Source organism: Camellia sinensis, chromosome 6 (genome assembly GCF_055761805.1).
Source record: "Camellia sinensis isolate YWXY chromosome 6, ASM5576180v1, whole genome shotgun sequence".
Taxonomy (NCBI): domain Eukaryota; kingdom Viridiplantae; phylum Streptophyta; class Magnoliopsida; order Ericales; family Theaceae; genus Camellia; species Camellia sinensis.
Window position 1 is genome coordinate 93,373,171 of NC_138966.1, and position 10,181 is coordinate 93,383,351.

Here is a 10,181-nt window from a genome sequence, read left to right on the forward strand (position 1 = left end):
CAAGTAGACTTATTGTCTAATAGGTTATGTAATAATTAATGATTTTTTTTGTCAAACACTATTAAAAAACATAACTAAATTTTCAATGACAGTTTACAAATTTTATTATAAATAAATGTCACTAAGTTTTAGCGACAATTTAAAAAAATTGTCACTACTTTTTAATTTTTAGAGACATTTGAAGAATTCGTCAAAGAAAAATGTCACTAATTGTAAGTTTTAGTGACAATTTATAAATATTGTGATAAAAAAAAAGTTACTAATGGTCAATTTTTAGTTTTAGCAACATAAGTACAAAATAATCATAAAAAATTATTTTTAGCAACGATTTTACTATAACTAATTTTCAATAAGACTTGATGGGAATTAAGTTCAACTATTAGAACTTATTAATAATTTATTCTTTTTGTTTTTGTTTTTGCTTTTGTTTTTTTTTTTGTGTGCGTGTGTTTGGTTTTCATCTCTTATAATTTCTCTGATCAAGATGTGTATCATATGTCACTACAAAAAAAGGCGTTTTTTGCGACGGTAAAGAGCCGTCGCAAATGCCTCAGAAGTCGTCACTAATACTTTTTGCGACGGTAATTTGGCTTTTTGCGACGGTAAGGGGGGGTCGCGACAAAGGGGGTTGCAAAAGAGCTTTAGCAACGGTAAGTACCGTCGCCATTAGTTTCTGCGACGGTAAGGTGTGTTTTTTGCGACGGCACTTTTTCTGTCGCCAATAATGGAAAAAAAATCAGTTTTCGCGACTGCACGTAATTCCCGTCGCTAAAAGTGAGTTTTTGAGACGACAACATTACCGTCGCTAAAACTCTGGCATCTTATAAGTATTGGCGACGACAACGGTTACCGTCGCTAAAGGTGTCTTGTAAATTCCAATTGCACAGCTTTTGCGACTGTGTTGGTGCCGTCGCAAAAGCCTATTATTGTTTTTTGCGACGGGTTCTTCTCCCGTCTCAAAAAAAAAAAAACCTGCTGAAAAATTATTAAAAAAATTAAAATAACCTGTATTAGATAAAAAATAACTATAAAAAAATCAAAAAATTACAGAATAATATAAATACGTACATAAACAAAAATTGACAAATAATGAAAATTAATAATATTGTTCCATTCATAGCAATACATAAATAAAAATTCATAACAATAAAAATTATGCCACTACATAACGTCGCATAATACATACATAATGTTGCTCACAAATTTAAATAACATAAATCAAAATCAAAACCAAAAATTTTCGTCTTCATTCGTTCGTGGGTTACAAAAACAAAAATTGGTCATAATTTTGATACGCCCGCATTCCAGAAGAAGCCAACTGCTACTCAGGAAATATCTGAAAAAAACAAGATAAAAATAATTAAAAACCATATAATGGTGTTAATATTTTAATTATAGAAAAATATTAAAAAAAATTGACTACTATATAATTAGAAAGATAGTTTAGTAAATAATTTTGACTGGACCGAAATCCGGCTCTAACTCTCAAACCGGGAACCCGATTCGAGCCTCGTCTTCTTCCACAAGTCTCTCGTGCCTAGGCGGTCGTGTGTGCCAAGTTTCGTGCTAAACCGACGCCGTTTGGTGATTTTGGGACGTTAACGCCTCGAATTAAAGTTTCTTAAAGAAGTAGTTTGCCTAAAGTGAAATCCGACTCTAACTCCCAAACCGGGAACCTGATTCGAGCCCCGTCTTCTCCCACAAGTCTCTCGTGCCTAGGCGGTCGTGTGTGCCAAGTTTCGTGCTAAACCGACGCCGTTTGGTGATTTTGGGGCGTTAACGCCTCGAATTCAAGTTTCTTAAGGAAGTAGTTTGCCTAAAGTGAAATCCGGCTCTAACTCCCAAACTGGGAACCCGATTCGAGCCCCGTCTTCTCCCACAAGTCTCTCGTGCCTAGGTGGTCGTGTGTGCCAAGTTTCGTGCTAAACCGACGCCGTTTGGTGATTTTGGGGCGTTAACGCCTCGAATTAAAGTTTCTTAAAGAAGTAGTTTGCCTAAAGTGAAATCCGACTCTAATTCCCAAACCGGGAACCCAATTCGAGCCCCGTCTTCTCCCACAAGTCTCTCGTGCCTAGGCGGTCGTGTGTACCAAGTTTCGTGCTAAACCGACGCCGTTTGGTGAATTTGGGGCATCAACTCCTCGAATTCAAGTTTCTTAAGGAAGTAGTTTGCCTAAAGTGAAATCCGGCTTTAACTCCCAAACCGGGAACCCGATTCGAGCCCCGTCTTCTCCCACAAGTCTCTCGTGCCTAGGTGGTCGTGTGTGCCAAGTTTCGTGCTAAACTGACGCCGTTTGGTGATTTTGGGGCATTAACGCCTCGAATTAAAGTTTCTTAAAGAAGTAGTTTGCCTAAAGTGAAATCCGACTCTAATTCCCAAACCGGGAACCCAATTCGAGCCCCGTCTTCTCCCACAAGTCTCTCGTGCCTAGGCGGTTGTGTGTGCCAAGTTTTGTGCTAAACCGACGCGGTTTGGTGATTTTGGGGCATTAACTCTTCGAATTCAAGTTTCTTAAGGAAGTAGTTTGCCTAAAGTGAAATCCGGCTCTAACTCCCAAATCGGGAACCCGATTTGAGCCCCGTTTTCTCCCACAAGTCTCTCGTGCCTAGGAGGTCGTGTGTGCCAATTTTTGTCCTAAACCGACGCCGTTTGGTGATTTTGGGGCGTTAACGCCTCGAATTCAAGTAAAGAACGCAAAGATGCATTTTAGCTTAGAATGCAAAGATACATTTTATACCTGATCTTCTGGTGGTGGTGTATATGGATTCTCGTCTTCTGCAGATTCCCTAAATGCCCGGTGGCCACTCGATGCATCAGGAACCTATGTTAGTCAGTGCATAATGTGTTAATCATATTCGAATTTCATACATAATCTTGAGTGAAAATTGAACTATCAAACAATTGTGATGTTTATATGGAACCAGTCTGTTGGGATCCACACTCGCCCCCTGTGACACAAGGGCCATCATCTCAGCTCTCATCTGCTGCAAATGTGTAGAGAACTCTGCTCGCAGCTCCTCCCTCAACTCATCCCTTAGCTCAGCACGAACCTGCTGCGTGATCTGATCAATAGTCGATGGCTGGGGTGTTGACTGTGATGGCCCAGCACCATCTTTATACACCACTCTCTGAGGCACGATTCTCCCGTATGTGCGACAATATCCATGTCTGTCATGACCTATCAACTCATGGAAAATGGCATACCTAGCCTCCAAAGTCCAACCATCCTCAGGTAGCATAGAGAGTTGACGATTAAACTCATCCTGTATTGAATAAGACACACAAGTATACGCCAAATTAAGATGGTTGACACACAAAAAATAAACTTTAAATACAATCAAAGGTGTTTGGAAACTACCAAGGTCTGGATAACCTCTGGGTCATCTACTCTACGTGTCATAAGCCAAACATTCATCTTATCAGTAGACTCCCCCTTACTGGTCATCTAAATTTTTTTTTTAAAAATATGAAAATTAGAATCCAAATAATTTGCAAATATACAATGTTTATTTATATACAAAAATAAAACAATAAAATGTAAACCTCATGCCATATCTGAGAGAAAGTAGTACGCCCTGTGGTATGAGCTATGCCGTGAGCTCGCCGATTTTTAGCGTTCCTACTTGCAATTTTCTATAACAAGTTCAACAAATGTAAGTATGTAAATATGATTTGTATGTTTACATATCATAAATATAACGTAATTGTATACCTCAGCATCGGAAGTACGCCAATACTCCACAAGTTGTTCCCACTGGCTTGGCACAACGTTCATAGGAACATCATCCTTCAGATTAGGATCAGAGCTTCTAGGCTTGAAACACTTAGCCTTAAGCTTGTTCTTGTGATCCTTCCATATGCTGTTGCAGTTTTTCATGCAGATTGGCTTGTACTCCTCTGGACATATATTCAAATTGTCCTATAAAACACAAAGTTTAAGGCTAAGTATAACACAAATTTGGAATTCGAATTTGTGGACAAAAATATACTTTTACCTTCACAGCCTTCCAGATAGCATCAACAATATCATCAGGCACACTGTTCCAGTCAACAAAAGTAAGAGGAACAATGTTACCATTCCGGACAATAATGCCAAGTTGAGTAGTTAACTTGGCCACGTTATCCCCTATTGGGCAGTAATTTCCATCAAATTGTATGTGCAACTTTTTACCAGTACCCCACTCTTTAATGCCCTTGGCACATCCTCTACCACGCCTAGTCGAGGTTGATGAAGAACTAACATGACCTGCGATATACAATAATAATAAACAATATGCAATGGTAACAACCAAATGCAAATTTAAATAATGTGAATACAAATCATATCAAATAAACCTGATGTGGGCTGTGAAGAAGTCGAAGGGTCTGCAAAATACAATGAGAATAAACAAGTTATATATAATGAGCATAAATAAATGTATGTGTAAATAATTTTCATGCAAATCAAAGCAAATTTAAATACCTGCGGATGGCTCATAAGCTGATGATGATAGCTGCTGTGGTGCCACTGATGGTGGACGCACCGATGGTAGGCGTGGAGGCTGAGTACATGGTAGCTGCTGTGGTGCCACTGATGGTGGTCGATACGGTGGTAATGGCCCCTCAGATGGTGGTGGCACTAATGGCCCCTCCGATGCTGGCCGATGTGATGCCTCCTCTAATGGTGGTGCTACTGATGTCCTGTTATGTAGCACATCAGACATCATGCGCTGGGGATGATCAGGTTTCCTCTTCCTTCCCATAATAATCTGCAAGCAATACAACATTAATTGACATTAGAAACATAGACAATGGTTTGTCATCAACTATAATATGACATGAATTGAACTAATACAATTACAAAGACAAAGTAAATTAAGAAATTGATGATTAACTACAACCTTGGCCTTAATTGAATTACTAATGTTGATTACATATCAGCCTATTTGAACATCAACTGTTTCCCCTTCTGCGGCTTCCCTTACCCAACCAACTTCTTCATCACGAAGCATTATATTTTCTTCCAATTGTTGGCTCATGTATGGCTCGATTTGTGGATCAGTTGAACTCATATCAAATAAACCTCTTTGAGACATCTTCACCACGACTTGCCAGTCTGGTTGTAACGGGTCTGCAACATACCAAACTTGCTCTGCTTGGGACGCCAAGATGAAAGGTTCATTGGTAATTCGATCATCTTGGTACAACAAATGATTGAAGTTCACCAACGTGAAATTGAAGACATCTTCTTTCTTTCCGTGAATGTTGTCAATCCAATCACACTTAAACAACACATGTTTCTTCTCATTGGAATATCGAATCTCAACAATATCTGTCAATTGTCCATAATAGTACACAGACCCCAGACGAGGATTCTTGTCTTTTCGACTAGCATAACTTACGGTATCTGCCTTCAAAGCTACACCACAATTTTGTGTGGCTCGATGATCATCCATGGCCTTTACTCGATACCGAAACCCATTCAGTATATACCCATTGAACCTCCTTGCCAGGTTATGAGGACCATTTGCCAATAGAATAATCTCTTCAGAAAATATGACATCAGTAGTCCTTCGCAAAGTTTGGACCTATTTAACACGAAAATGTAAAATTTAAAATGTAGATCGACTTAAGTAACTAGAATCTATAGAGTTAAATACATACATGTTCCTTGAACCAAATGTGAAAAGTTTCAAAATGTTCACGCCGAAGTTGATGATCGTCGACATGAGGCATTTTGAGCTTAAGTACTTCAAGGTGTTTGCTGTGTAGATTGAAATTTTAGCCATACAAAAATTTTAGTTGAAAATTCAATAAAACATAATAAAATATTGAGTGAGTGACTTAACCTACTTTATGAATGGTTGAACCGCGCTTGTATTGCATAAGATGTACCGATGAGCTTGTACCCAAGAAGTATTATCAAGATAAAAGCTTGTGTTTTCACCAGTAGCATGACCCAAATTATCAGCACCACTATAGTTCCTCACGGGTCGACTAGATTTGGTTTCCACATCACTGAGATATTGTGCACAAAAATTCATGCATTCTTCCATAAGATATCCTTTAGCAATTGATCCTTCAGGACGAGCTCTATTACGCACGCATTGCTTCAAAGTAAGAAGATACCTCTCAATTGGATACATCCATCGAAACTGAATCGCTCCACCCAATTACGCTTCATCAGCTAGATGTATAGGCAAGTGCTCCATTATATCAAAAAAACTCAGAGGAAATATTTTCTCTAGATGACAAAGTGTTACAGCGATACGATCTTTAATATATTGCAAATCTGTCGCACGATTCACTTTCGAACACAATTGTCTAAAGAAATTGCTCAATTCAATCAAGGGTTCAATTACATTCTTCAGTAACGATCTGCGAATAGCCAATGGAATAAGTTGTTGTATCAGAATATGACTATCGTGGCTCTTAAGACCCCCAATGCTTCTATCATGTAAGCGCACACGACGTGATATATTGGATGAATACCCGTCGGGAACTCTTACTTCCTTCAACACTTTCAAGAACAAATCTTTCTCATCGTTGGTCATCGTGAATTGTGCTGGTGGTAAATAGGCTTTATTCGACCCTCTTAACTGCAAATGTAGAGGTTTTCTAATATTCATATCTTGTAAATCACGCCGAGCATTAACACCATCCTTCGATTTTCCTGCAACCCCTAATATTGTCCACAACACATTGTCACAAACATTCTTCTCTATATGCATCACATTGAGGTTGTGTTTTATTAGATTGTGCTCCCAATATGGCAATTCATAAAAGATACTCTTTTTCTTCTAACTATGGGTGCGATGTCCAGCTTTCTCCTTCTCTACCTGTCTCCTATGCCTCTCCTTAAGGTCATCCCTATTGTATTGGGTTAAAATACCCTCAGATTCTAATTGTAGCAACATCTCAGTTCCAGACAACAATTTTGGTTTGAGTCTGACTTCCCGACTACCATCAAATGATACTTTATCCTTCCGGAATTTATGGCCAGTAGGTAAAAATCTGCGATGACCCAAGTATGATTGTTTCCTACTATGCTTCAGCCAACACGATGTAGTTTCCTTATTGCAACAAGGACATGCATATTCTCCTTTAGTGCTCCATCTTGACAAGTTTGCGTATGCAGGAAAATCACTAATTGTCCACAGTAAAGCTGCATGCATTTGAAACATTTGATTTGTTGATGCATCAAATGTTGACACACCCTCATTCCATAGTTCTTTCAACTCCTCAATCAACGGTTGCATATAAACATCAATCTTGTCACCAGGTCCTTTCGGGCCGTCAATAAGCACGGATAAAATTAGAAATGGTTGCTTCATGCACATCCATGGCGGCAAGTTGTATGGAATGAGCACAACAGGCCAAGTGCTATGAACTATGTTCATCATCCTGAATGGGTTAAAACCATCAGATACTAAGCCAAGCCTTACACTTTGGCAATCATTACTAAAGTCAATATTCCGACGGTCAAAATCTTTCCATACAAGGGAGTCAGCAGGATGCCTAAAGACACCATCATCAGTTCGTTCCTCTGCATGCCATCTCATTAACTTGGCCGTCTTGGATGACATAAACAACCTCTGCAACCTTGACTTTAAAGGAAAATACCTCTTCTGTTTTGCAGCTATTTGTTTGCCACCTGTGTTAGGACCATTTGAACCACCATCACCATTTGATTTCCATCTAGAACTGTTGCATATGACACATTTATCAAGATTGGCGTCCTCGTTTCGAAACAACATGCAACTGTTGGGACATGCATCCCACGTCTCATACGTGAAGCCCAAATCTGTTATGACCTTTTGAGCTTTATAATATGAGTCCGGGAGTTTCACACCCAACGGAAACGCCTCATTCAATAACTCAAGCAACATGTCAACAGACTTGTCCGTCCACTGATTAAGCACCTTCAAATGTAGAAGTCGAACAATGAATGACAAAGATGTGAACGTTTGACAACCCGGATACAATTCACTTTGTGCATCTTGAAGAAGTTTGAAATACTTTGCAGTCTCTGCATTTGGACCAAGCTGGGGTTCAGATGCATGGGGATCAGGCCCCTGTGGTTCATCACCCTCAATACTTGTACCGGCATGTGGATTTCCCGTAGCCCCTTGTATCATTCCAATCATATCATCTCCAATGTCTAAATTAGCTAATGTTTCATTCTCTCGATTACTATGCAGAGATATGTAAGATTTCCCATGATTAATCCAATGTTTGTATTTTTTAAAAAAACCATTCAAAATCAGATGCTCCCGTACACCATCTCGTACAAAATAGTATCGATTCTCACACTTCCTACATGGACAACTGATCATCGAACCTTCAACCCTATTGGTGTAGGCAAACACAAGGAATTCATCAATCCCATTAATGTATTCACTCGACATCCTATTTGGCAAATCAATCCAACTCTTATCCATCATCTGTACACATCCACAAGAATATCTCACCAAAGTAACTCTAAATATAATACCTACACATAAATATTCACTCGACATCCTATTTGGCAAATTAACGAAATGTCTAAAATTCCTATTTAAGGTTTAAATTAATTAAATTAAAAATTTAAGATTTATTTTATTATAAGGGTTAAAATCCTGTTTTTTTTTTTTTTGTATTTTTTTTATTTTCTCTTAAATATTTTTATGACTTATTTAAACATTTGCAATTTAAATTTGTAATCGAACCATTACATGTGTATGATATCAAAAATACGAAAAAAAAGAAATTCTATCATAATAAACAGATTTATTATGGTACTGTATTTTAAGATTATTGTATATATAGACAGATTTATATAGACATCTCTGAAATCTGTTTATTGTATTTTAAATAAACCAATAAACAGATATATATAGACATCTCTGAAATCTGATTATTTAAGATTATTTTATATACAATAAACAGATTTATAAACCAATAAAATAAATTTATAAACAGATTTATAAACCATAATAAACAGATATATATAAACCAATAAACCAATAAACCAATAAACAGTTATTTATGATTATTTTAAATACAATAAACAGATTTATAAAAAAAAATTAAGATTTAAATACAATAAACAGATTTCAGATTAAGATTAACTGATTTATACATATATAGACAGATTTATATATATAGACAGATTTATATATATATATATATTTATATACATTGCATATATATACAGATTTATATATATAGACATTCATCTATATATATATATACAGAGACCGAGAGAGAGAGAGAGAGAGAAAGCATACGCAGAGCGAGAGAGAGTCGTCGCCGAAGCACCACTACTTGTCGCCGTCGCCGCCGCACCACCGCTGGCTTGCTCGCCACACCACCGCTGTCTTGCTCGTAGCCCGTTTGAGAAATTTGGGGGTGAAGTTAGGGATTTGGGGAGGAAGGATCGAGCGGCAACAGGAAAAAGAAGAGGGGGGATTTTTTTATTTTGACTTTTTGCGACGGTATGCTGTAGACCGTCGCAAATAGAAGGCAGTAGTTCGTAAAACGGCGCCGTTTGAATTAATACTTTTTTGCGACGGCAAATTTTCGTCGCAAATGAGACATGCCGTCTAAAAAAAAAAGTGTTTTGCGACGGTTTTCTTTACCGTCGCTAATACTTCCGCATTTCCGACCCCTCCGCTTAGTTTCATTACCGACGGGTAAGTGCCGTCGCTAAAGGCTATTATTTGCGACGGGTGACATTACCGTCGCAAAAAACCGTTTTTTGCGACGGGGGGCGCGGCGTCGCTAAAAGCTCCGTGTTTTTTGCTATGTTTTCCTGTACTGTGTCTTCTAGTTATGAAGTTGATAGCCTTTGGTTATGACCAATTGTAGTATTAGTTATGATTTAGTTATACGCATTGTAGTGTTAGTTATGACTCATTGTAATATTGATTATAACATTATTTTAGTTATGACTCAAAAAGTCTTTAGTTATACTGTATATGCAATTTGATTATGACTTATGTTTGGCATGGAGGTTTAGGTTGGGTTGTGATTATTTTAGTCACAAAAAGAAAAAAAATAGACTTTTTAGTTCAATAAGACAAAATGTCATATCTAAATCATAATCATTTATTTTTTTTTTCACAAAAGTCAAAAAAGTTAAAAAAATCATCCCAAACAATATTTTTTAATCCTAGACTAAAATAGCCAAAAAATTAAAAAATTAAAAAATCAAAAAATCA

General features: G+C 37.5%; 1 protein-coding gene across 1 annotated transcript; it reads right to left on the minus strand.

The window, feature by feature from the left end:
- Positions 1–3,857: 3,857 nt before the first annotated feature.
- Positions 3,858–4,718, minus strand: LOC145792331 (uncharacterized). The gene is made up of 2 exons (XM_082873086.1): positions 4,463–4,718; positions 3,858–4,246 (listed from the first exon to the last, which is right to left on the minus strand). The coding sequence occupies exons 1-2, from the start codon at positions 4,704–4,706 to the stop codon at positions 3,942–3,944; spliced, it is 549 nt and encodes a 182-aa protein (XP_082729212.1). The 5' UTR covers positions 4,707–4,718; the 3' UTR covers positions 3,858–3,941.
- Between the last annotated feature and the right edge of the window lie 5,463 nt (positions 4,719–10,181).